Consider the following 27182-nt stretch of genomic DNA (forward strand, 5'->3'; position numbering starts at 1 on the left):
CTCTGACCATAACAGAATACAACTATAAAACAATATGTAAATATGTAAATACATGTATATATTATTCAATTTCCATTATATGCTATTTGCTGCCTACTACTTTGAGTCTGAAACTTGTTTTTTGTTATGAAGTTGAAAGACTGGGGAAGGGGGCAAGGATTAACAAGTGTTTGCAAGGCCTTAAAGATCTGCTAGTACCAAATTCACGCTTTCCCAGTTACTTAATCAGAAAGATTTAGAGAGAGTAGAAAAGAGAATGATATTTTCACTCTCTGTTTCAACATTTTAAACACCAAAGTCCACATACTACTTATGATAATTTTCCATGCCTCCAGTGATGCTTAGTACAGATCTGAGAAAATACTGGTTAATTAATGTACTATTTAATTGAGCCACTGTTATATGTCTAACTCAGGAAATATAAAGCTATATGACCCAGGGAAGCTCACTTTGTAGTGGAACATTTATTAAATTATACTTATTTTTATTTCTCATATTATTTAATAATTATTTTGTTGAAAGAAAAAAAATCTATGTACTGTCTTTTTCATAGTAACTTTTTTTTTGTGCACCTCACCTGGGTCCCAAGAACACACTTGAAAGCAGGGTACATCATCTCATAAAATCCTTCTAAGAAAACTGGGGCCTTATTATTATTTCCATTTTACAAGTAATCAGAAGAATCACAGTGTTAGGCTGCACCCTGTAGGCCTGCAAGTCCTGTAATTGCCCAGCCTCGAGACCAAAGAAAATGCCTGGAGACAGCAACAGAGACATCAATGGTTTATTGAACAGGGGATCTTACACGTCTGAAGCAAAGTTCTAGAGTGACTCCCCACTCCGTACCAACAGACAGTCTTCATGGTGGGGGTTGGGTGGGTGGGGGGGTACCAGTGTACCAATTATAGGGGGAACTGATGTCAGGTGGGCTCATAAGTTACCAGGGAAACCAGCAGAGGAGGACATCTCTCACTGTCCCTTTGGTTAACAACCATCAAGGGGGCAGATATTTCCCTTTAATAACCCAGCATGCTGGAGCCGTTCTGTTCTAAGAATCAGAAAAATTTCTGGTTGAAGCAGGGGCAAGCACTTAAGCAGATACTGATAAGCTCTATGATTAAGAGGAAAGGTCAGTCCTGTGAGTAGGGTGAGGTGAAGCAGGGACTGTTCGATCAGGGGATGTACAGAGAGCAAGAGCACAGCCATATTGTGTGGCCTGATCATACATACAGGTTCACTGAAGTAGTATCCAAGATAAACAGCTAACAAGTATTGGGCAGAACTTCAGTCACAAAAGGTTTTGCAGGGCCTATGTTCCTTCCACCTGTTTAGGCTGCTTTAGAGTAGGTTCTTTATTAATTCAGATTATCAGAATGACCTTCCTTTGGTGCTCTATTTGTTTTTGCTATTTTCAGCATTTTATTCCCATTCATGTATTTCTCTTGCTTATCTCCAGTACATCTGGAAGTTCTTCATTTCATTTGCTCTAATATTTTGTCATTTGAGGGATTATTGAATGTCAGAGTTTATGTCATGGCTCTTCACTCAAGGATCTGCCCTTAAGCAGTAAACTGTATGGCACTTACATCTTGCTTTTGGCATATAGGGGAAAAAAAATCACAATAGTTATTGGCTGTCATTTATTAAGTGTGTACTATCTTTGGATACTGTGCAGTATCTAATTTATTTTTCCAGTCTAATGAGGTAAGTGGTAGTGGTATCTTTGGTCTACAGCTAAAGAGACAGAGGATTGGGATTGTAACATTATATAGTAACATATTGGCTGCTTTATTAGTTTGCTAAAGCTGTCATAACAAGGTACCTCAGTCTGGGTGGCTGAAAAAACAGAAATTTGTTTTCTTACTGTATGGAGTCTAGAAGTCTGAGATCAAGGTGCCAGCAGGGCTGTTTCCTTCTGAGGGCTGTGAGGGAAGGATGGGTTCTAGGCCTCTCTCCTTAGCTTGTAGACAGCCATCTTTCCCCCTCTAGCTTCACATGTGTTCCCTCTGTACTTGTCTATGTCCAAATTTCCTCTTCTTAAAAGGACACTAGACATATTGGAGTAGGACCTACCCACTTTCCAAGGCCCTCATTTTAATTTAATTACCTCTTTAAAGACTCTATCCCTAAATATGGTTACATTCTGAGGGTTCAGCGAGGTGGCAGGGAGGCGGATAAAATTCTCCCCAAAATAGCTGCCTTCCTTTAAATAGAACAGCCAATAGAAAGGAGAGGTGTAGGGCTTCCTCGGTGGCGCAGTGGTTGGGAGTCCGCCTGCCGATGCAGGGAACACGGGTTCGTGCCCCGGTCCGGGAAGATCCCACATGCCGCGGAGCGGCTGGGCCCGTGAGCCATAGCCGCTGAGCCTGTGCGTCCGGAGCCCGTGCTCCGCAACGGGAGAGGCCACAACAGTGAGAGGACCGCGTACCGAAAAAAAAGAGAAATCAGGGGTGTATGACTACCATCCCCGGACTTAGCGTAGTTTTGGCTCTTTGGAATGAGGAGGACAAAAGAAACTAAGAATAAGGATAGGTTAATGTTTAAATGTCAACTTTAAAAACTACATTGTATCTATTGCAAATAATTAAACAGCATTCAGGTCTCATCCACAGTGATACTTTAGCCTTTCACTTGGGCAAACCTGGATTGCTGACCCTTTGGGAGAATGAGTATAAAGGGTCTTCCCAGGGGGGCTGCTGCTTCAGGGAGAGGCCTCTTCTTGTCTATTTCATTACTGCTTTCAAGGCAGAAATAATGGTCAGATAAGAGATATAACAACAACTACATGTTTCACGTGGCGCAATTTCAGTGGGCAGGTTTCTCTCTGCTCCTTGGTGGCACATATTTCCAACAATTGAAATACAGGGTGTCTGCAAGCATTGTGTGAGTATAAGTTGCAATTTTCAAACACTGTCTTCTGGAAAAGTTACAGACGGAGTTTAGTTTGTCTTAATTTCAGTACTATAATCAACAGGCAGACTTTGCTATACATGCTTGTTTCCCACAGGAAAGGCAAAAGTTGTTAATTGTACGATGATGATAGGGTAGAGCTATAGGACCCTCCAAAGAGAATTTGACCAGTATTCTCCAAGAAAAAAAAAAAAAAAAAATTGCCCCCCCTTTTTTTTTTTCCTGTTCTTGGGAACAAGAGGGAGAAACTTTTTTTTTTTTTCCCAAATAAAGAATGGCGGGGCTTCCCTGGTGGCGCAGTGGTTGAGAATCCGCCTGCCGATGCAGGAGACACGGGTTCGTGCCCTGGTCCGGGAAGATCCCACATGCCGCGGAGCAACTAAGCCCGTGAGCCATGGCCGCTAGGCCTGCGCGTCCAGAGCCTGTGCTCCGCAACGGGAGAGGCCCGCATACCGCAAAAAAAAAAAAAAAAAAAAAAAAAAAAAAAAAGAATGGCATCTTTTTCACTATTAAAACAAATATGAATGGGTCATCTCTATTTGTTTTGAAAGAATTTAGTTTGACGATAACAAAAGACTACAAAATCTATCATTTGTACACTGATGGCCACTATAATGAGGTTTATAAACTGATTCTGTCATTGATCCTCTAGCTATTTAGACAAAATACTCCCCTTCTCTGTGCATCAGTCTGTTCATCTAGAAAATAGGTATGGAATGAGAGTGTCCTTAAAGTTCTAAGGCAGGCTATCATCTTCCTACATAGGATGGACTGAGGTCCAGGACACTGGAGCAGCAGGGCACGGTGCAGATGAATGGTATATATTCTTCTATATTTCTTAACTCCACCAAATTACAACTGAAAAATTATTGAAAGTCATAGTTTGTGGTTTGTAGAGGTCTATGTTCCATGGTGTGGCCACTGTGAAAATTTAACACTAGGCTTGAAGTAAACAACAACTACAGTCTGATGTAGCCTAAGGAGATAAGCATCCCACCTTAAGAAGTCAGGATGTTGTTCAGGGATTTCCCTCCACCGAGATTTTGGATCCAACAAAAATGTATCCGAGGACTGTCAGGATGCTAGAAGCGGAGAATCCATAGTAGATGTCATTCTGCGTACTCTGATAAGGTTAATTGTTCTGATGACTTCAGAAGCATCCCTCTCAAGCACAAAGTGATGGATGTAGTTCTGGAAAACAAGGCATAAGTGAAAGTTCAAGGAAAAAAAAGATGTGACTGAAGAGATGGTAGCTTTGATAAAAATGTCCTTGACAGTGAGGTGTAGGTGTTTGAATGTTAAGCTCTTTGGTGTGGACACTGCAAAAAAATGGAGCCAGAATGAAATGCCTAAACTTCAAGAGATTTGACTCAAATATAACCTATACTTTTTAAGGTATATCCTAGTACCATTTACTGATAAGGTATTGCAGTTAATCTTTGTGTGTTTAAATTTTGGGCTTCACAGACACTTCACAAAAGTTATTGATGTCTTCAAATTTATAAACCTGATTTCTTGAACCAACAATACAGTGTTTAGTCTCTTCCTCTGGTCCTGTGACTAGTATTTATTTACATTCAATTTACCATCTCACTTCTTTGATCATGAACAACTAACCCACTATGGCAACTGATGTGCTAACTTGAGCACTGTTAGCAAGAACTTGAGTTATCACTGGACCACAGGGTATGCCTGCAGTGACCCATATCAATTTTACACAACTGCATTTTAAAGATTTTAAGGATTGGAAGTCCTAGAGTAATTTATGGGTTGACATTTAAAAAAACATTTTAGGGGCTTTCCTGGTGGTGCAGTGGTTGAGAGTAGGCCTGCCGAGGCAGGGCACAGGGGTTCGTGCCCCGGTCTGGGAAGATCCCACATGCCGTGGAGCGTCTAGGCCTGTGAGCCATGGCCGCTGAGCCTGCGCGTCCGGAGCCTGTGCTCCGCAATGGGAGAGGCCACAACAGTGAGAGGCCCGCGTACCTCAAAAAAACCCAAACAAACACATTTTAACAAATACTATACCTTGATCCTATGTCCAGTAATAGTAGACTAGGCAACTCAGATAAACACTGATGCTTAGAACAACTAGAAAACATCTGATTGAAGGGTCAGGCAGCTAGCAAGAAAATGAATTACAAAGCTAAGAATCAGAAAAAGAGGAAAGCCCAGGGTACTAGGCCTCTAGAAAATAAGAAAGGAAGAAAATCTCCATATACTATTGTGGAATGATCTTCAGGATATATATTTTAAAGGAAAAAAAACAAAAACAAAAAAAACCCAAGGTAGAGAAAATTATGTGTAAGATGTTACTGTTTATCTAGTAGTGGGGTACTGGGACTTCCCTGGTGTTCTAGTGGTAAAGAATCCGCCTTCTAATGCAGAGGAAGCTGGTTCCATCCCTGGTCAAGGAACTAAAGATCCCACATGCCAAAGGGCAACTAAGCTGGCACGCCACAACTACTGAGCTTGCACGCTTCAACTAGAGAGCCCGCGTGCTGCAAACTACAGAGCCCACGCGCTCTGGAACCCACGCCACAACTACAGAGCCCACGCGCTCTGGAGGCTGTGCGCCACAAGTAGAGAGAGAAAACCTGCATGCTGCAACTAGAGGGAAGCCTGCGCGCCGCAACGAAAGATCCCGCATGCTGCAACTAAAACCCGAGGCGGCCAAATAAATATAAAATAAATATTAAAAAATATAATGGAGGGGAACTAAGAATACACAAATGTATGCTTTTAATTAACAAATAATGGGAAGTTAAATCACAACATTAAAAATTGTTACTTATAAGATGAGAGAGGCTATAGGCTAAAGGAGAAAGACCTCTTTGAACACACCTTGATTTGACCTTGGAACTACGTAAAAATATTTTATGTACGGATAAGGTTAAATTTTTAAAAGCCAAATCCCTAAATATAACAGCAAAATGAAACAAATGGATCTGTGTATTCAGATGGTAGCATAAGTACACAGGAAATTATTTCCAAATAATTTGAAAAACAGTAAATCAAACAGTCCCAGTGTAACATAATTATTAAGGCAGCAGTTCTCAAAGTTTTCAACCCATGCACGTTTTAAAAGTATTGAGGATCCAAAGAATTTGTGTTTCTGTAGGTTACTACTATTGATATTTACCTTATTAGAAGTTAAAACTGAAAGAATATTTGTTTTATTAATTCATTTAAAAATTACAATAAACCCTTTTCAACATACATATTTTATGAAGATAGCTATATTTTTCAAAATTAAAAAATTAGTAAGAAGATTAGCACTGCTCTGTATTTTGCAAGTATCTTTTAAATAAGTTTCAGGATAATTGTGAAAATAATTTTAGCTTCACAGACCCATTAAAAGGATCTCAGGGACCCCCAGGGATCCCCAGACCACATTTTGAGAATCACTGCCTTTAGGACAAAGAGAAAGCTAACATTTTATTTATTTATTTAGTAACCACATTGTTGATGGTAGTGTTGGGGATGGCTCTGGCAGAAGCTGGTACACAGGACAATTTGAGAATGCCTTGGAAATTAGTGTTTGGATTGATTTCCAACAATGGCAATCATTAAAATGCAATTTGCTCTCCTGAAATTTTATTGAACAAATCATCAGCGAGTTTCTTAGGGAGCTCTTTTTTGAGACTTGATACTATAGCATTGCAGGAGGTAGAGTTTCCCCTAATATAAGTACAACAGAACCTTAAGGCTGCAAAGCCAGGCACTTTCTGGAGAAGAAGATGCTCATCTCAGTGACATAGGGCACAAAGACTTGGGAAAAGATGAATAGTGAGACACACCAGGTAAACTTCTTATTCAGCTCATCGTAGTATTTGTTCCAATTGCTTATTATCATGGATTCATGGCTTTTTCTATGCTGAATCTATTCCAGTAAGCAACTACAACTGTTCTGTTTGTTTAGTTTTAATTCTCAAGTTAGCACTACTTACACCGTGGGGATTCTTTCAGGCTTTCTTGCCACTCTCATCTTAACTCTCTTTATTGTTACTCCAAACATGGGAGATCATCCTTGCTTTCAGTCAGCATGGTGTTCTAGACCCATCAGAATTTCCCTTGTCTCAAAACTTGCAATCAGTTCCTCTTCACGGAATTTAGTTTCTTGAATAGAGGTGGAAATCTCCATACCAGGGTTTATGTTAGACTGTTTTGCATGATGCACCTGGCTGCACCAGATGACTTTGAGAACACTATGATGACAGAATAAAAACCCTGTTTTTAAAGGCTAAGTGCCTGTTACTCTTTTCACAGAAAGTCCTTTATCTTGTCCCCAAATAATTTTTTTTTTCAATCAAACTCACTTCTTGAGCTGATAGCTTCACTCTTCTCTGCCATATAAAACATCACCTCACCAAGGTTAATTTACTAGATTTTGGGCTGCCTATCTAAACAATGTGTTTAAAAAACAGTATTATTAAAAATTCTATAAAGCATACAATGGACTTTTATCCAGGTATATATTTCTAAGATACACATAATACATTAGTAATTTTAATATTTCACTTTGAGCTTTTGGAAGAATTAATATAGTCCACAGTTCATAAACATGAGGATACTCTTACTATGTTTTCTTTTTGCAATGCATTGTTCCAAATGATTCTCCCAGTCATTATCATCTGTACACCAGTTATTTTAAAAGAAAATGCAATTTTAATTTTTCCAACACTTTCCACTTTCTGATTATTCTATTAATTCCATTGAATATAATAAAAATATAATAGAAATTAAACTTAATATATATGTATGCATGTATACAGTGTATCCTGGCTAATGGAATGGTATAGCTAAAAATCTCAAAGGTTTGGCTCTATACTCTCCATCTCACTGCCGTTCTGTATCAAGAGCCTAAAATAATCAGACACTAGACAGTCAATGCTTTTATATTTTTTGTCACCCTCTTGGAGTAAGAATGTTGGAAAAATTAAAATATAACATATTTTAGTAATGTGTGTATAAATAAAACATATTTTATGTGTATGTTATATGTATATGCATAAATATATGTACATATACATACATGCACACACTCATATTAAGGTAAAATTATTTTAATTGCAGGCAGCATTGAATTTCAATTTCTTAAGATTTTTGGTCAAATACAGCTATTTGGCCAAATACAAATACATTAAAACATACAGAGTTATCTTAATATTTCACTAGTTTATTTTCAAGATATCAGTTTAAAATGTTGGGGAAGAAAGAGTAAATTAAAACGAAGCTACAATCAAATTAATACAATCAAATTAATATCAATAATTATTTTTTAAGGGCTTCCCTGGTGGCACAGTGATTATCTGCCTGCCAATGCAGGGCACAGGGGGTCTAGCCCTGGTCCGGGAAGATCCCACACGCCGCGGAGCGACTAATTCCACGCACCACACTACTGAGCTTGCGCTCGAGAGCCTGTGAGCCACAACTACTGATCCCGCATGCCACAACTACTGAAGCCCGCGCTCCTAGAGCCCATGCTCCGTAGCAGGAGAGGCCCCTGCAGTGATAGGCCGGCGCACCGAAGCAAGGAGTGGCCCCCTCTGGCCGCAACTACAGAAAGACCTCGCGCAGCAACAAAGACCCAACACAGTCAAAAATAAATAAATACAATGAGCATCTGAGGTAGTATTTGTTGGTCTCATTCCACACATGAGGAAAATAAGGCAAAAAATAAAATTAAATTAACTTAGCAATGTTATGCACATAAAATATTTCTTAAAAAATTATTTTTTAAAAGTCCAGTGTTACATTTATACAATGTCACGTCCCAAATTTGAGTGGGATATTTTTATACAGTTCATATTCTCAAAACACTGTTCCACAAGAACCAACTAGTAAAAGACACTGATATATTTGAGCTATATTTTAGGTGCAACTCCAGAGTCACATCACATATACATATTCCTAGTATTAAATGAGGTGTAACTTTATAGTTTTCTTTTTTTTTCCCTTGGACATGTGCAAGGACTTTAGAAAGTTGTCATCATTGAACATTTATCATTTTATTCATGAATGGGCCATGCCTACACTCTCAATTTTATATCCTGTATTATTTTCACAATTAAAGCAGACACGATATAAAAAGTCATTTTTTTAAAGAATTAAAACATATTAAAAAAAACCCTTAATTTATTAATGGATATTTTTCTTCATTCTAAGCACATGAGGAAATCCTCTGGGAAATGCTTTGTCTCTGTTTTATTATAACCTACATTAAAATTATTCTTTTATATAAAACTCATAAATTTAAAATTATAAATCACCTAGAAAAAAATAATATAATACACTTTGAAAAGATGTAGGTCATACTTATTAATTCTGAGTGTAAGCCCTTAAGCAAAGATTCAGTTTCCCCATCGCAGGACTTTAGTCCTTAAGAGACTTTTCATGACTAGTCACTCATTTGTCTTGGCATACTGCAAATTAAACATATTAGATCACCTATGTATTTTCATATGCAATATGAACAAACGGTAATTTTTGCATCAAGTGGTCACTTTGTAGAATAACATACTTTTTTGGGAAGCATTTCCATGCTGATTCCCTGTAAAGACTAAAATAGTTTTAAATATGCCATTCATTCCTAAGGGCCTAAAATGAAGAGATGGATTTTAGTTTCCCGAACTGAGGATAGGGGAACAGCCCTTCTCTATTTTTAAAAAATTTATTCCGATTAATAGAGAAACAGTAAATGCAAGTGACATCCAGAAAGAAAGAAAATATGGAGGATCCTCACAGTAAAGGCAGGAGTAGGACCTAATCCCTCCCATACAGAGGAATTTCACTCAGAGAAATTAGGGAGTGGAGAAAATGGCAGTTATTCCAACAAAGCCGCGTGGCCCAGAAATCTCCCAATTAGGATAGACTCACGAGGGACACCGTTGGTAAACTTCAAACTGCGCGCGCAGCGTCTGGATTGGCTATCGTTAAACGTGGCACCTGGTTGATGTGTGCGATCATCTGAATTGGATTCTCACTTACATTTGTTTTTCCTCTGCTTTTCTAACTTAATATTTGACAAACCCAGGGAAAGGGGAGGAGAGCCAGTACCCCTCCCCAAAGAAAACATAAGTGAATATAACGATTTGTACCTTTCTTACTGTGTGCCAAGCGATTCATTAGTCAGGTTAAAATTAGGATGGAGCGCTCAAGCCTTTGTTAGCAAAATCTTTTGCCGGTTCAAACTTAAAGGCGAGCGGATTTTCCTTTGGGACAAAGTGCGTTTTGCCTTCTTCACTACGTTTGTCTGATAATGAACCTCACCCTTCTCGACATAAAAACATAAAAATGTCTCGAGTATTGCTGCAGTGCCACCTACATTGTAGTGGAAGTAATTTCTAACAAGATGAAAATGAGGAAACGCGAACAGAAGTAAGACCAAATGAAGACAGAAAAGATGACCATCTGCAAACCAAAGAGAGAAGCCTCAGAATAAACCACCCCTGCTGACAGCAAATCTTGGCCCTCTAGCTGCCAGAACTGCGAGAAAATAAATCTCTGTTATTTAAAGACACACACAAACACACAAAAAGAACCGCGGAACTTATTACTTTGCATCAAATAAGAAACACCTGCTGTGTAAAGTGAGTGCCACTTCTCTTCAGATGATTGAGTGGCTCTGAAAAGAGCCTTTGGGGTGTGGGCCTAGCCTTACCGCTCGCTCCGCTGCGGCCTGGCTCATTTGGAGCTGGTGTACTTGGTGACGGCCTTAGTGCCCTCGGACACGGCGTGCTTGGCCAGCTCGCCGGGCAGCAGCAGGCGTACGGCCGTCTGGATCTCCCTCGACGTGATGGTCGAGCGCTTGTTGTAATGCGCCAGGCGCGACGCCTCGCCCGCGATGCGCTCGAAGATGTCGTTAACGAACGAATTCATGATGCCCATGGCCTTGGACGAGATGCCGGTGTCCGGGTGGACCTGCTTCAGCACCTTGTACACGTACACGGAGTAGCTCTCCTTGCGGCTGCGCTTTCGCTTCTTGCCGTCCTTCTTCTGAGCCTTAGTCACCGCCTTCTTGGAGCCCTTCTTCGGGGCCGGAGCAGACTTGGAGGGTTCAGGCATGGTGCGGAGTTAACTGCCAAACGGTTCAAAAATAACAGGAAGAATGAAAACGAGGCTGAGTCCTCTTCCTTCACAGCTTCTTAAACAAAGGAGGCAGTGAGTAAAATCGAACGTCTGATTGGTGCTGAATCCTGGAAACGTCACGTAACAGTTTTCTCCAATCAAAATAAGTGTATTTCAAACTCCGATTTCATTGGGTTAAGTAAAACTAGTTTTAGCCAATGGTACACCTTCATTTTCGCGCCCAGTGAAAACTATAATTAGGGTAGCTCTCGTTGTATGTATTCAGACCTAACTCATATTTGTAGGTTTTTACTTTCAGTATGTCTGGACGTGGCAAGCAAGGAGGCAAAGCTCGCGCCAAGGCCAAGACTCGCTCCTCGCGGGCTGGGCTCCAGTTCCCCGTGGGCCGAGTGCACCGCCTGCTTCGCAAGGGCAACTACTCCGAGAGGGTCGGGGCCGGCGCGCCGGTGTACCTGGCGGCGGTGCTGGAGTACCTGACTGCCGAGATCCTGGAGCTGGCGGGCAACGCGGCTCGCGACAACAAGAAGACGCGCATCATCCCGCGCCACCTGCAGCTGGCCATCCGCAACGACGAGGAGCTCAACAAGCTGCTGGGTAAAGTCACTATTGCTCAGGGCGGCGTTCTGCCCAATATCCAGGCGGTGCTGCTGCCCAAGAAGACTGAGAGTCACCACAAGGCCAAAGGCAAGTAGAAGTCCGTCGTTCTTTGCAACATCAAATCTTTCCAAACCAAAAGGCTCTTTTCAGAGCCACCCACCTTATCAACAGAAGGAGCTGTGCTTTCAAAGTCACGTTGTTTTGGAAAGCAAGATGCTGTTGAATACTAGTCCTATAACAAAGTTTGGCTAAGTCATTTACATGTAGGTTATTTTCCCCAGAGTACCTTAAATGCTTTCCAAAAAGCAAAGCATTTGCTTACATAATTTAGGTTAAACATATGAGCAAAGTTAACATCTCTGATTCCTCTACAGGGTCAAATGTCCATCTGAGATGAAAAACTTAGCACCATACGAATTTGGCCTACCTTCCCTTCTAATTCAATTCAGTCTTACTGCGCACCACACACCCTCCTAAATGGGAATAGAGTAGTAATCCAGACAGGTAAATTACTTGTTTAAAAGTAACTTCAGGCAGAGAATACATTTCATAATGGACTGTTTACATCAATGATGGTGAAGTAAAGGCGGTATGGAACTGCATTACGAAGAGGGTTTGCCTTAACAAATAGGAAAGGTCGACATTGTAAATCACTTATCAGGTTCTTATAGTCCTAGTGCTGTCAATGATTTTCTTAAAAATTATTTAATTTAATTTTATTTATTTTTGGCTGTGTTGGGTCTTTGTTGCTGCACGTGGGCTTTCCCTAGTTGCGGTGAGCGGGGGCTACTCCTCGTTGCGGTGCTGGGCTTCCCTCTGCAGTGGCCTCTCCTGTTGCAGAGCACAGGCTCTAGGTGTATGGGCTTCAGTAGTTGTGGGTCACAGGCTCCAGAGCACAGGCTCAGTAGTTGTGGAGCAAGGGCCCAGTTGCTCCGTGGCATGTGGGATCCTCCCTGACCAGGGCTCGAACCCGGTCCCCTGCACTGGCAGGCAGACTCCCACCCACTGCGCCACCAGGGAAGCCCTGTCAATGATTTTTGCTTCCCCTTTCCCCCACCATCATCGCTCTCACCTTTTCTCAGATCACCAAGTCACCCTAGCTAGAGAGGGCCTTCAATTCCTCTTCACATCAGCTCATGTGTAGTTTTCCTTATGAATACATTTTAATGAAAATGAATTTCTATGGCATTCCTAGTCCATTGGAATAGGTTTTCTGAGTCTCCTGAAATATTTGTTTTATACACACGCACACACACACACACACACACACACACACACACACACACACACACACACACACAGGTCCCCTGCAGTGGAAGCGCCTAGTTCTAACCACTGGACCGCCAGGGAATTCCCAGTATATCCTATATTTAAATCTGAACCACAATCCCATGTAAATAATATTCCTTGGAATAAAAGTGACCTCAGCAATCACAAACAGGACATAAATGTTACCTTTTTTCCCTTTTCTTTTTGGCTTCATTATTTGATGTTGGAAGATCCGAATCCTGATTTCAGTGAATCTAATTATTCAATTTTTCCCTCTTAAAAATTCATCTGTGGGACTTCCCAGGTGGTCCAGTGGTAAAGAATCCGCCTTCCAATTCAGGGGACACGGGTTCGATCCCTGGTCAGGGAACTAAGATCCCACATGCCACATGCTGCTGGACAACTAAGCCCGCACGCCGCAACTAGAGAGAGAAAAACGGCACGCCACAACTAGAGAGAAGCCCGCGCGCTGCAACGAAAGATCCCGAGCACCGCAACTAAGACCCGACGCAGCCAAAAAATAAAAATAAATAAATAAATAATATAAAATTTAAAAAGAAAGTCATCTGCATTACTTGAGTTTGTATATTTTAAACAACTATATCTCAGAAGTAGAACTGTCAAGTAGAGTAAATGATACAGCTCCAAGGAAGGCCTATGAGTTCGTTCAATTTTTAATAATAAAATATACTGTTGTTATTGTTATTGATATTGATCATGCAATTACTAACACTTGCTTCATTGCATCATTCTATTCCCCATGGCAAGAACCACCACATTGTTAAAATAATGCCTTTACAATTATTGATGTGGTTTTGATTGATAAAATCAATGAACCTATAATCAAATAGTTGATAAATGCATATAAATTTTTGTTTTAAATAAAATATTCAAGTTTGATATGTCATTGCTTATAATTCCATGTGTTAACTGAGTTTTTTAAATTAATGGACTATTAACCCAATTTCATTGGATAAAGCACTTACTGTTCTTTACTATCTACATAATCAGAAAAAAAGTAAAACTTGTATTTAAAAATGGAGATAACAAAACCTTCCAAAAATCTTGCCAAAATAATTTAGATATTTCTAATTTCAATTAGATCCTGAAGAACTTTTTAGGACTCCATAGTTTATACTGTAAAGTTGTTTTCATAAGAGGTACAGTTCAATTTTAGTAGCACAAGATTTATGGAAGTATTATTTAAACTTTATTCCTGGAGTTGGTCTTCCCATTAATTTCCCTTTCTGCAGACTCTGGACTACTATGAAAGAACCTAACAGTATCTTCCATATTAGATTTGTTGTATAATTTTGGGGAGCAAGGATTTTCCTTTACCCTTCTAAGGTTCTTTTAGCTGGTCTAATCATCAAATTGACATGAGATAGATTAACAGGAGAAAATCGAATTTAATTTCATACATACGGAAACCCCACATACATGAGAAGTTCAAAAACAGAAAGGTAAAATTAGGTATATATGCCATCCTGAGCTAAGGAATGGCTTAGTGGCTTCCAAGCACAAGAGGATAATTCACATGCACAATAAGAGGGAAATCAGATATTGGGTCATTAGTTTGCCCTGCCATGCAGTTGGCTCACTCAGATAAAATTTTTCTCCGGTAATAATTCTCATAGTGGGAAAGAACCCCAGTTCAAATCCTTCTAAGTAGTTAAGGGAGGGGCAGAAGTTTATCTTGAGATTGCAGGATCTCAATTGCCTTTACCTCACAATAATCAATGTGCAAATGTGGCACATTTTGGGGAGCTCATTCTGAACACTTTTGGTATCTTATTGATCCAGATTCCCTTAGAGTGGAGACTGGGTTTTATTCATATTTGCATATCCCCAGACCCTATTTCACTGACAAGCCCATAAAATATAGTCAAAAAATTCTGTTAATTTTATAATAATAAAAATCCTTATAAAGTAAATAAGTGATATAAATAAAGGCAAAAAAGAAGTTGAAAGTTAAACAAGGATGAGATCACATGGAGGAAAATGTAGGGATTTTCAAATGAATAACTTCAAAGTAGCTAAACTGGAGGAAGGAGCCTAAAGATCAGAGGGGTCCAACGAGCAAAGACCAGCTGTAAAGAGTTACACTGCCTTTTCACTTCATGATATTAATTTATCTGGAAAAAAATTGATCTGCATGACCTTATTAATTTGGTGTACCTCCTACTTCCTTCTCCAGTCTAGCAACAGTCTCACATTTAAATAAATGCTACTGATGTTAATGAATATTAATTACCTGGTGGAATAATGAAGACACTGAGTGATTTTTGGGGACCAGTAACTTGGAAGAAGGCAGGAACTCTGGACAAGGGGCAGACGCTAAGTACAGAGAATTAGGGAGCCTTCAACAATACGAATCTCTGAGGCTCCCAAACAATGGCTTTCCCCTAAGGTTGTTTTTTGTGGTTTTTATAAATTTCTCCTCTTCCAGACCTTTATCTATGCTTACTATTTCAATCGTTTATATGAAAACATTAGTTTCACTGGTTCTGTGGCTGACACCCTCCTGTAATTAAAAGAAAAAAGAAAAACAGACGAACAAGAGAAAAACAAAGTTTAATACTGTGTACGGCTCATGTATACATGGAATAAACAGAGGGGAACTGAGTAAAACTCCCAGAAGTGGTCCGTACCGCCACTTTAAATATCATCTTCAGCTAAAGACAAAAGACGTGGGTGTGTGTGTGGGGGGGCTGTTGTTGGAGGTGACCCGGAAGAGCACAGTAAACAAAGGAAGGCCAATTAAATCCTGCAGCTTCTCCACTGGTTTCTTGTGAGTTATCTTTCTCTTTCTGGCGCATTGAGTGAGACACCCTTACAAATGCAGATTTCTCATATAAATGTAAATTTCTCTTAAAAAGGGGTAAATTCTATTCTGTTTTTAGAGCTTCTCCTGTACCTGCTTTTTCTCAGAAACAATCAGCTCAAAATAATCCTTATTCTAAAGGATATTTGGGAATGTCGTATTCTGCTACCCTTCATTAGAAATGTCAGTATAGTATATACCCATGTATAGTGAAGAAGTAAATTTTTCTTAAATGGAAAAAAAATGATTTTTTTTAAAAAAAAACTGGCTGCTAGGGAGTTGGTTAAAACTGTGTTAAAGAGTATTCATAAGAATAACAAGCAGACATAAAAAATGTATTTTCTCTTTAAATAAGGGAAATTGGTTAAAATGTAATCAAAAAGGTTCCAAAATGCCATTTGCAGCATTGCACACATTTTCTTTGAAAGAATATGTGCTTTTATCTGTTCATCAAAATACTGATACGAAAGTAGCTACCAGCAATGATCTATGTGTGGTGAGATAACGAGTTTTGCCCTTTTCCATAATGTTTATGTTTTGCGTTCGCATCCAAAAGCAATTGTTAAAGTCTTAAACACGGTAACAAAATAGTTACCACCGCATGAAACACAGTACAAAGGAACAAAAAAGGCTTTTTTTTTTTTTTTTTTGGTCACATTCCCCTTCCCCCCTCCCGGGGCGGGTCTTCCCGCTTTCTTCAGGTTCTCAGTTCGGTCCGCCAACGGACGTATAAAGGCCTGCATCTGGGAGGCCTGGAAGTTAACCTTTGTTAAGCCTCCAGGTTTTCGGCATGTCTGGTCGAGGCAAAGGCGGTAAGGGCCTTGGAAAAGGGGGCGCCAAGCGTCATCGCAAAGTTCTGCGCGATAACATCCAGGGCATCACGAAGCCCGCTATTCGCCGTCTGGCCCGGCGTGGCGGTGTGAAGCGCATTTCTGGTCTCATCTACGAGGAGACCCGCGGGGTACTGAAGGTGTTTCTGGAAAACGTAATCCGGGACGCCGTCACCTACACCGAGCACGCCAAGCGTAAGACTGTTACTGCCATGGACGTGGTCTACGCGCTCAAGCGCCAGGGACGCACCCTTTACGGCTTCGGCGGCTGAGTGTTCGCGCTCTTTGTTCATCAAAAGGCCCTTTTCAGGGCCCCCATCTTTTCATCTGAGGAGCCGTGATGCTGGTTTGTTTTGAGCTTGCTTTTTCACGCCTTACATTCTCTATAATCTTGGCTGGCTCTTCGCTTTGCTCGTTACACTTAACTGTTTAGGAGCACAACTTCCACGCTTCACTGTGAAAGTTACTTTGCTCGAGCACAGAAAGCTTATGGTCAAGCTGTAAGCAAACGGGCCACCCAAATACATATGACTTGAGAGTTTTACCAGAGTTGCATTTCTCTTTGTAGATGGAGTGCAAGCGAATGTTTAGAAAGAGATGGAAAAGAAGTGCACCTGGCTCCTCACTAATTCGTAGCATATTTATATACATAAGGCCTTAGGATTCTATCACAATAACCTATTCTAGCTCCATGTGTTCTCTGCTGAAGAAACAAACCCGTGGCTGTTAAATAGGCTTTAACACTCCAGTATGGAAAGCTGATAAAGGACAGGCTCACTGTAATATCTCCCAGAATAGTTGGTGAGGGTGGGATGTGATTAAAAGGCATTCCAACTAAATTATAAAAAAAACAAGGTCGCATTACAGAAATGTTCTCTACGGTGAAAAAATACAGGGCAGTCCTCTAAGCTAGAACTAATTAAAAAAAGATCCTTGGTAGGGTTTTTCCTAACATTAGGAAATCCAGACCTAACCTCAAAGGAGGCCTTAGTATCTTCCCACAGGTCTTAGAATCTATAGGAAAAAACCCAAAGCCAAAGGTGAAAGCTTGACTAATGCAGAGACACAGACTAAAGGACAATTGCCCACATGTACAAAAAATGAGAAAACAATGACCAGATTTACATATATTATAGCTGAAGTTAAAAATTCCCTTGCCTCACCAGTAGTTAATCTTCATAATGTCAAGTGCTAAATACTCATCTAGCCAGTCTCCCAAATCAGGTATGTTTCCTCTTTGAAATACAATCAAGGAAGATAACAATCTCTGTTCCAAAAGAGACAGGCCTAACTTCCCTTACCACAAGATTCCAAATTGCTAAACCTACATAATGTTTGAATGAGTTGTACCCATTTAGCTGTATAAAAGATTTCTCTCTTTGCTTTGCAATCCCTTTAGCAAATTGCCTGTGACGTGCTTCACATTCTTGTTTAATGCTTATGCAATAGTAAAACTTTCTGTTCCTACTCCCTTTTTGGAGAGCTTTTCTGAATTGGGAGATTTTGCTTTTAATTATATTTCTCCAACATTTTCTGAGGGTCTATTAACTATTTGTGGCTTTCCATTGATTTCTCGAATAATTTTGACAAAAGTCTCTCAGTTCCTTAAAAAAGAAAAAACAAACAAACAAACAAAATCCCTAAGTATTCTGTGCTTAGTTTAAATGCTATCTTATACCCAATATTTTAGTATTTGGCTGTAGAAATCTCTTATTACATTCATAGCCTGATTTCTTTTTGATATTACTTTTTCTAAATCCAGACCTCCAAATTTTGAATAATGAAGCCATTAAGGTATTATCTATTTATATCTAAATTATTTTTGTAGTTGTGACCACTAGGCCACACGTAAGATTTTTTTCTCTCATTTATATTTGTAATGAAGCATATACAGTTGTGAGAATTGTTCTCTATATATTGTGCAATATTTGAAAAAAGAGGGCAAATCAAAAGAGGAAACTATACATCCCTAAGTTAACCAGATAAAATGTTATTGATATAAATGTTTAACGGTTATACTTTTTAAGTTGGTTAGACCATAATTATATGCATATAAAAGACACAAAAAACTGCCAACAGATTTTGTTCCTAGGTATAAATACCTTCTCATTTGGTGACAATAATAGCAAATACTTTATGGCATATATCAAAGGGCACTCGGAGGTATGTCAATGTCCTCACTATTTATAATACATACCTAAATTGGGGATTCTATCCTACTCCATACTGATAATGTTGATTAATATAATACAATGACCAGACATTTTCTCTCTTATCATCAACAGATAGTTGCTGGTTTTCCATACAGTTATCTCTAAAGGCCCCTGCTACAAAACAGATCTGAAACTGAGTTTTCCAGAAGAAACATCAAAAGAACTTTAATAAATAACTGTACCTGATACTGTCAGGCTCTATCTACCACAGGTCTGATTTAAGATTTTGCAAGCCATATTAGAAGCAGGCTGCTTAACCCAAGATCAACAAAGCAATGATTAATCACTTTTTTTTTTTTTTTTTGGCCACGTGGCATGAGGGGATTTTAGTTCCCCTACCAGGGATCGAACCTGTGTCTCCTTCAGTGGAAGTGTGGAGCCCTAACCACTGGACTGCTAGGGAATTCCGAAGAATTAATCACTTTGGACTGAATGAACTGATGTGATTGTGGCTAAAGGTCCTTTACTAAAACCTTTTTATACTTTCAGTTGCTATATTTTTCAAACTGACTCCTCAAATTTTAGAAAAATATTCCATTTAGAGAACTTTTGATAAACAGTAATACTTAACAATGACTTTTGAAAATATAAAATATAGATTGATTGGCCCTGTCTATAAAACAATACAGAAGAGTGATTGGATTTTTTCAAAATCCTTTTTCATAGGAATATGGTTATTAATATAGGCTTAGAACTAACCACTCCTCCTTAAAGAAGTAAGCCTTCATCCCTTTTTCACAACTATGTCATATTAATAAAAAACAGACCAAGTTAAACAAAAGATAAAAATTTAAATACTCTATTATAAAATACCTATCTAAAGGTCTGAGCATATTTAATCAAATTCTTGATCTTGGCTTCCTAAATATTATGAACTATGTATTTCTTATACTATTTGCAGAGATTTAATTCTGCTACAGAGAAACAAATGTGATGGATGAAACTCATAAAATGTATTAAGTACTGTATAGATAAGTAGTTAGAAAGTAGAGCATATGTGTGTTAAGTATAAGGAGAAAAGACCAGGAGATCTGCACGATCCTTGAGGCACTAGTTATACCTGATACACCTGGACATTAAATATGCCTGGGATACATGAGGCACTAAATATTCCTGATACACTAAATATATTTGGGATATGGGGTATACATTCTGGCCCCCATGCATCCTTTGCCCAAGATAACACAAATAAAACCCATGGCTATTTGGCAGGCAAATTGGTGAGCAACAGATGTATCCAGGGGTAATAATCTCTCTTTGACAGGTACTGGGCCAGGGTCTATCTGTGGACCTTCTTGCCCAAACCTGGACTCTGGGCTTCATAACCAAACCATCAGTAAGGAAGGTTGATGCAGCAGAAAGATATCTGAACATTGTCTTAACTTACCTCACATCTTTCCCCTTGTCTCAGGTTATGTGTTTAAATTGATTTTAAAAATCATGCATCCCCAATATTTTGATTTGAGTCTTTTTATGCCATGGGAGAGCTTGCCTGGTAGTGTGTTTGGAGGCTACCAGGGCATCAAGGTACCTTCCCACAGGACAGTGGGGAGTCAGATGTGGAAGTAGGAAAAGTATTAAGGAAACTGAAGCCAGTAACCTAGGGGAGAGAAGACGGTCCTCAAGCCAGGGTGGTAGCATAGTGGTACAGAGAATTGATGTTTCCATAAATATTTTGAGGGCAAAATCAAGAGGATTTCTAGAAGAATTGAATGGACAAGAATGAAGTAATTATCAACTAAATGGGGGAGTGGTTTTTTTTGCGGTACGCGGGCCTCTCACTGCTGTGGCCTCTCCCTTTTTGGAGCACAGGTTCCAGACGCGCAGGCTCAGCGGCCATGGCTCACGGGCCCAGCCGCTCCGCGGCATGTGGGATCTTCCTGGACCGGGGCACGAACCCGTGTGCCCTGCATCGGCAGGCGGACTCTCAACCACTGTGCCACCAGGGAAGCCCCTGGGGGAGTGTTTTAATGAAAGATTAGTAGGGGTGAATACCAAGGATTCTATTTTGGACATGTTAACTTTAAGATGTCAAACATCCATGTGAAGAAAAAAAAATGTAGGGAACTGTGGGGAATTCTCTGGCTGTCCAGTGGTTGACTCGGTGCTTTCACTGCTGAGCCCTGGGTTCAATCCCTAGTGGGGGAATTAAGGTACTGCAAGCCACTCGCCCCCCCCCACCGCCCCCGCCCACCACCCCCCCGCAAAAAAAAAAAAAAAAAAAAAAAGAAAAGAAAAGAGAAAGAGAAAGAAATTGGGTGTATGTCTATCTGGAGTTTAAGAGAGAAGCCTGGGTTGGCAATATAAAATTGGAAGTCATTAACGTACAGATGGTATTGAAAGTCTGAACTTGGTGAGATCTTCAAGCAAGTGAGTACAGAAAAAGTAGTAAAAACTTAGCCCTGTATCCCCCAACATTAAGGGTCTGGGGAGAAGAGATGAGCTAGCAATAGATACAGAGCCGCTGTTAAGAGATAACCAAGTGAAGAAAGTATATCAAAGAGAAATTGTAGAGTCAATTATGTCAATGTTTCCAATAGGTCAAATAAAATGAAGACTAATAATTGGCCATTGGATGTAGAAAAATTATCGTGTACTAGTTTATTTTCTGTCTTTCACTAGTAAAAAGAGACTTTTTTTTCCTTGCTGTATCACCAGTGCCAAGTACAATGCCTGAAGCACAGTAGTCATTCAGTAATATTAATGAATAAATGAATTAATTAACTAACATTCCTGATGCTATCGACTGAGAGCTTTCCTGTATACTCACTAGGTTAGAGCCCTGAACAAGCAGTGAAACTGAGTTAAGTAATACATGCTGATTCTCACGGTATTTAGTCAGGATATTTTTTTCTATTTGTTAAGGTTTTAGTGTAGACTATGTTGTGTTTTTTGTTTTTTGGGTGTTTTTGGTCTGCATTGGGTGGGTCTTTGTTGCTGCGCGTGGGGTTTCTTCAGTTGTGGCAAGCAGGGGAGCGGGGGCTACTCTCTGTTGCAGTATGTGGGCCTCCCATTGAGGTGCCTCCTGTTGCGGAGTATGGGTTCCAGGCGCGTGGGCCTCAGTAGTTGCAGCATGCGGGTTCAGCAGTTGCAGCACGTGGGCCCTAGAGTGTGCGGACTTCAGTAGCTGTGGTGCATGGGCTCAGCGGTTGTGGCTCTCGGGCTCCAGAGTGCAGGCTCAGCAGCTGTGGCACACGGGCTTAGCTGCACTGCAGTATGTGGGATCTTCCCCGATCAGGGATGGAATGCATTTCCCCTGCATTGGCAGGCAGATCCCCAACTACTGTGCCACCAGGGAACTCCAATGGTTTCTTTTTCAAGGGTAGTTTTCCCAGTACAGCTGGAAAGGAAAGCCAAGAAGTTGTCCTTGGTTTCTGATGTCTCGCTTCTATAACCGCTAAACCTAGCAGATGTTTATAGCAAGAACTTTTTATGCAACAAACTTTAATCCATTAACCACAGATAAAATAAACCCATGAATTTTGAACTAAATCCTCTCTTGGGAGGAAGGTAAGAACTTGAACTCCTGGACAGGCCCTCTTATTGCAACAAAGGATGATTGATCTTTTGTCCCTTAATTTGGGTCTGAGCTTTGGGTCTGAGAGTTCCACAGCCTTTGAGAGCATTCTCTTAAAGTTGAAATTGATGAAAAGATGGTATTAAAACACCGAGATTTCCCCTTAGATTTGAAAAGGCCTGTGGAACCAGTAGAAGTGGAAGGTGCTAATGAGTTGTATTTGAGGTGACCCAATCCTACAGATTCTGATTAACTGGTCTAGGGAAAGACCAGTTATTATTTAAACAAACAACTTTTTCAAAGTAATTCTTATGTGCCTTCACATAAGAGACAGATCTTTTGTCCACATGATGTCTTTCTCTTTGGCAGTTAAATTCTATGGCTATTCAGAAAAATGAGATGAGGTTGATAGAAAGTGAGAAAGAGAAAGACAAAAATCACAGCAAACCTATCCAGTTATGCTGTGATCATCCTCAGAAGGCTAAGGAAGGCTCCTCCTCCCTTTTATTTACCACCCAGAATGTGAGTAGAAACGAACAGGTGTGACACTGTAGGACTAATCAAGATAATATCTCCAAATGCAAAAACTGTTTCAAAAAACATATTGACTTTAGGGTGCCGCCAGCCGCGGCGGGTCCTCAAAGTGCAGCAACAATCGACGAGAGGGGGTAGGGAACTGAACGCACCAAGGTATGGGATCAGAAGGGCACAAGCAACTGATGGTTGCAAGGCAAATTTAATAACGAAGCATAGCCATATATATACCCCTAAAGCAGGGACTTCGCATAGTCATTGTAAAGTAGAAACTTTGCATAACCTTTGTTCTGTGGAACTAAGCAGGTTTACCGTCTCTCGGCTTAGTCACCACCTTATCTGCATTATCTGCATCAGCGAATCTATCGCTTGTTCCACAAAGGCACCAAGTTGCCCTCCAGGATTGCATTTCCTAGCTTTAGGGAACAACCAGGGACTCCCATTAACTGAGCAGGTCCCTGAGGCGATCTGGCCAAAGGCCATCTCCTTTTTTACCTTCATACCATAAAGTCCAGGATGCATACCAAGGAGAGTACAGTCGGGCCCTGAGGCTTATGAGGGTCTTAATGGCGCCTTCCTCAGAGGGCAATGCTCGCCACATTAGGGTATTTCCCATGGCCCGGTAACAGACTAGAGAATCTCAGCTGGAATGTGGTTGTGATGCAATTAGGGATGAGGCATAAATGAGTAATAACTGCTTCACTTTGCACTTACTATTTGTCAGGCACTGGTACTTAAGCACTTTTCATTTATCAACTCATTAATCCTCAAAACAATCAATATCATTATCATACAATTGTATAAATGGAGAAACTAAGGCCCAGAAAAGATGTGTAACTTAACCCGTTCTCACCACAAGAGAATGGTGGTATAAATTTAATCCCAAGCCATCTGCTTCTAATGATTATACTTAAACGTTTCACCATCCTGCATCCCTTTGGTAGTAAAGTCACAAAACAGGACATTTACATCTCTTAAAATATTTATTTTTATCTTTTACATCCTAAACAGATTATTTTTTATGTCCAAAATATATGTGGGTCTGCTTAGCGGTGCCAAATCGGACGATTTTTCACAAGTTGAAGACAAGTACACTTTTCATTAACATGCTTACGTTAGTGACCAAAAAAATTAAGAAAAATATGTCTAAATAAAACATTTGTGCTCTCCATACGTGGACCAGGAATTCTGTAATTTTGCTTTATCTGAATCCATTACTATAACTGTCCCTCCCCAGTTCTTGTCACCAGTGACATCGACCATTTCACCAAATACAAAAATTAAGACTTAATGAGCGCCAATTATGAGCCTCACCTTTTAAAAGCAACCAAAAAACCCTTTACTCACCTATGAGTGGACTATAAGTTTAAAATATTTTCCCTATCCTTTATGGTAAATAAGTGATCCAGACCAGCAACAGGCTACGGACTATCCCTCCAGGTACATAGAACATGCCTGTGAGCTTGATTTGACAATAGTTATTACCTTTACAGGGGCAGAGATGTCATAACTAACCTTAAAGACGAATTCTTTTTCTATAAAACACTTTCCCAGTTTGGGATCTGAATACACTTTTTCCAAGTAACACTGCCAGACTCCAGATTGTGTGCGACTTGTTGCCAATGGTACAGTGTATTAACTTACACAAAATTACCCCGCTTTTAATAGGTGGTTAAAGTATAAAAATTACTTTTGTAAAAGAAAAAGTTACGTAGTCGTGAACGTAGGCATCTGCAAGGACTTTCCCCACTGCCTCCTTTAGCAAATTACAGAACTAAATAGACTTCATGCCAATTCAGCGTGAATATATCCTTAGGTATGGAATTGACTGGATAGCGATCCTAACGACCCCTCTTGTGTACCTGGGCGGGATTGGGAACACACGCGTCCCAGAGTAAGCACAAAACAACTTCGGAGACCAAAGTACAATAGTTAAATACTCTTTAAGTCGCTTTAACATCTCCAAGTAATGAAAAATAAAATCACAGCTCCTCACAAGAGAGAAGTAGGAAGCCCTGAAAAGGGCCTTTTGTTAACGAACAGACAAAACTAAACACTCAGCCGCCAAAGCCATAAAGGGTGCGTCCCTGGCGCTTGAGTGCGTAGACCACGTCCATGGCGGTGACGGTCTTGCGCTTGGCGTGCTCGGTGTAAGTGACAGCGTCCCGAATCACGTTCTCCAGGAACACTTTCAGCACCCCGCGGGTCTCCTCGTAGATGAGGCCAGAAATGCGCTTGACGCCACCACGCCGGGCCAAACGCCGAATGGCGGGCTTGGTGATACCCTGAATGTTATCGCGCAGCACCTTGCGATGGCGCTTGGCGCCCCCTTTGCCGAGACCCTTCCCGCCTTTTCCCCGACCTGACATGACGAACACTTATGTAGTTCAACAAAGCCTAGCTTTTAGGGCTCGCGGATGCAAGCCTTTATACGTCCGTTAGCGGACCGAACTGAGAACCGGAAGGCGGGAAATCCCGCCCTAAGCGGGGGAGGGGAATTTGAAAAAAAAGAAAAAGAGGCCTCTGTTCCTTTGTACTGTTTCACGCTGTGGTAACTTATTTTGTTACCATGTTTTAAGGATTTAACAATTGCTTTTGAATGCGAACGCAAAACAGTGTTGTGGAAAAGGGCAAAACTCGTTATCTCACCACACAGAGATCACTGCTGGTAACTAATTTGGTATTTTGTTGAATAGATGAAAGTACATATTCTTTCAAAGAAAATGTATGCAATGCTGCATATGCCCCTTTTAAACCTCTTTACACTGGTATATTTAACTCAATTTCCCTTGAGTTTTAATAACAAGTTATTAATGTCTGCTTATTATTCCTTCCCATGAATTCTCCATGGCACAGTTTTAAACAATTCCCTAGCAATTTCTTAATCAGCCAGATTTTTAAAATAATTATTTTCTCCACCAATGAAATGCCTTTAACATCATACTTGGAGCTATTACTAAAATTATATTCTGTTCTATATACTATGGTTTCCAAAATCTATTTGTTACATTCAGAATTAATTTGGGGACAGATGATTTATTTTTGTCTTTGATCAAGTGGTCAGCAAGCAAGATTATGGATTTATTTGCCAGTGATAAAGTACCCTCTTTAATTTCTGTAATGTACCGGTGACACTAGTCCTTCCTATTGTGTTTCCATTAAAATGTTTTAAACATTGTAACTTGTTTCAAGAAAAAAGAAAAGGCCTTTGGGTTTTTCAGAGGCACCAGGCTTTCCTGCCAACATAGAAAAGGTATAATCATTTCTAAGAGAACTGAAGAGGTGCAGGAAAAAATTTGAAATTTCCAACTCTTTTATCTTACAAGAGAAAGGACTCAGGTTTATTTTTCAAACTGCTCGTTTACGCCATGACTAAAAGCCATCTAATCCCTTTAACAATGCTTATCATTTTATGGTTATGTATGGGAGGTGGTAGAGCAAGGTGGGGTAAATTGAAAGGAGAGGGAACTAGGTGAGAAACTAGAAAATGGAACAATCTACATTATGCTGTTCGGATACATGCATTATTAGTTCTTCATTAAGTATACGAAATCTACTTATAATAGTGAAAGGTAACTAACGAACATGAAAAAATGCATGAGAATCAAGGCGCCCCCCAAAACATACAAACTTATAATCTAAAGCTATACTTATACATTCAAGACAACATGAAACATTCCAAAACAGACCTAACAATGGACAAGCTCTTTTTCAGAAAGTGTACGTGGCTCTGAAAAGAGCTATTGGGTGTGAGAAAGTCTGATCAATCGCTCTGCAATCAGTGACTCCCTTGGAGCTGGTGTACTTAGTGACAGCCTTGGTGCCCTTAGACACGGCGTGCTTGGCCAGCTCGCCGGGCAGCAGCAGGCGAACGGCCGTCTGGATCTCGCTGGAAGTGATGGTCGAGCGCTTGTAATGCGCCAAGCGCGACGCCTCGCCCGCGATGCGCCCGAAAATGTTAACGAACGAATTCATGATGCCCATGGCTTTAGACGAGATACCGGTGTCCGGGTGGATCTGCTTCAGCACCTTGTACACGTACACCGAGTAGCTTTCCTTGCGGCTGCGCTTGCACTTCTTACCATCTTTTTTTTCGGCCTTGGTCACCGCCTTCTTGGAACCCTTCTCCTGGGCAGGAGTGGACTTGGTCGACTCAGGCATGGCGAAAAACTGCGATCAAGGTAAAACGAACGATCAGGAAACCAACAGGTATCTCTTTAACAACAAGGCTTTATGCAAATGAGGTGCGGTAGAGGTTTCTAGTGATTGGTGATTCTTCTCCAGTGAAGTCATAGCTCAGTCTTGCCCAATCAAGGTAGGCATCCTGCATAGTCGCGTTTCCATTGGCCTAAATGAAAGTAAAATGTTAGCCAATCGTATAGCTTCCTTTTCGCGCCCAG

General features: G+C 40.4%; 5 protein-coding genes across 8 annotated transcripts in view; 2 read left to right on the forward strand and 3 right to left on the reverse strand.

Annotated features, from left to right (window-relative positions):
• Positions 1 to 770: 770 nt before the first annotated feature.
• On the reverse strand, positions 771 to 11069 carry LOC131763393 (histone H2B type 1-N). Its single transcript, XM_059075530.2, has 2 exons — positions 10571 to 11069; positions 771 to 4101 (listed from the first exon to the last, which is right to left on the reverse strand). The coding sequence occupies exon 1, from the start codon at positions 10972 to 10974 to the stop codon at positions 10594 to 10596; it is 381 nt and encodes a 126-aa protein (XP_058931513.1). The 5' UTR covers positions 10975 to 11069; the 3' UTR covers positions 771 to 4101; positions 10571 to 10593.
• A 228-nt stretch (positions 11070 to 11297) lies between these two features.
• Positions 11298 to 11690, forward strand: LOC131763388 (histone H2A type 1-D). The gene has a single exon (XM_059075522.1). It carries the CDS (start codon positions 11298 to 11300, stop codon positions 11688 to 11690), a length of 393 nt encoding a protein of 130 aa, XP_058931505.1.
• A 4788-nt stretch (positions 11691 to 16478) lies between these two features.
• LOC136792026 (histone H4) lies at positions 16479 to 16908 on the forward strand. Its single transcript, XM_067006648.1, has one exon. The coding sequence runs from the start codon at positions 16479 to 16481 to the stop codon at positions 16788 to 16790; it is 312 nt and encodes a 103-aa protein (XP_066862749.1). The 3' UTR covers positions 16791 to 16908.
• Positions 16909 to 23758: 6850 nt separating this feature from the next.
• The window catches only part of LOC131764225 (histone H2B type 1-M-like), a 44882-nt gene continuing 41458 nt past the window's right edge, over positions 23759 to 27182 (reverse strand). The window contains exon 4 of one of the 4 annotated variants that reach the window (XM_067006642.1): positions 23759 to 27130. In XM_067006642.1, the coding sequence (XP_066862743.1) occupies positions 26494 to 26943 (450 nt within the window). In that variant the 5' untranslated portion in view covers positions 26944 to 27130 and the 3' untranslated portion in view covers positions 23759 to 26493. The remainder of the gene's footprint in view (positions 27131 to 27182) is intronic. The other 3 variants (XM_067006640.1, XM_059077190.2, XM_067006643.1) reach the window with 3 other exon arrangements.
• Positions 24840 to 25251, reverse strand: LOC131764224 (histone H4). Its single transcript, XM_059077189.2, has one exon. The coding sequence runs from the start codon at positions 25149 to 25151 to the stop codon at positions 24840 to 24842; it is 312 nt and encodes a 103-aa protein (XP_058933172.1). The 5' UTR covers positions 25152 to 25251.

The sequence above is a fragment of the Kogia breviceps genome, chromosome 10 (assembly GCF_026419965.1).
Source record: "Kogia breviceps isolate mKogBre1 chromosome 10, mKogBre1 haplotype 1, whole genome shotgun sequence".
NCBI lineage: Eukaryota > Metazoa > Chordata > Mammalia > Artiodactyla > Physeteridae > Kogia > Kogia breviceps.

What these genes read in the sequence shown, in the direction of transcription:
- LOC131763393 (XM_059075530.2), bottom strand. Translation starts at nt 10,974, where the DNA reads ATGCCTGAACCCTCCAAGTCTGCTCCGGCCCCGAAGAAGGGCTCCAAG.
- LOC131763388 (XM_059075522.1), top strand. Translation starts at nt 11,298, where the DNA reads ATGTCTGGACGTGGCAAGCAAGGAGGCAAAGCTCGCGCCAAGGCCAAG.
- LOC136792026 (XM_067006648.1), top strand. Translation starts at nt 16,479, where the DNA reads ATGTCTGGTCGAGGCAAAGGCGGTAAGGGCCTTGGAAAAGGGGGCGCC.
- LOC131764224 (XM_059077189.2), bottom strand. Translation starts at nt 25,151, where the DNA reads ATGTCAGGTCGGGGAAAAGGCGGGAAGGGTCTCGGCAAAGGGGGCGCC.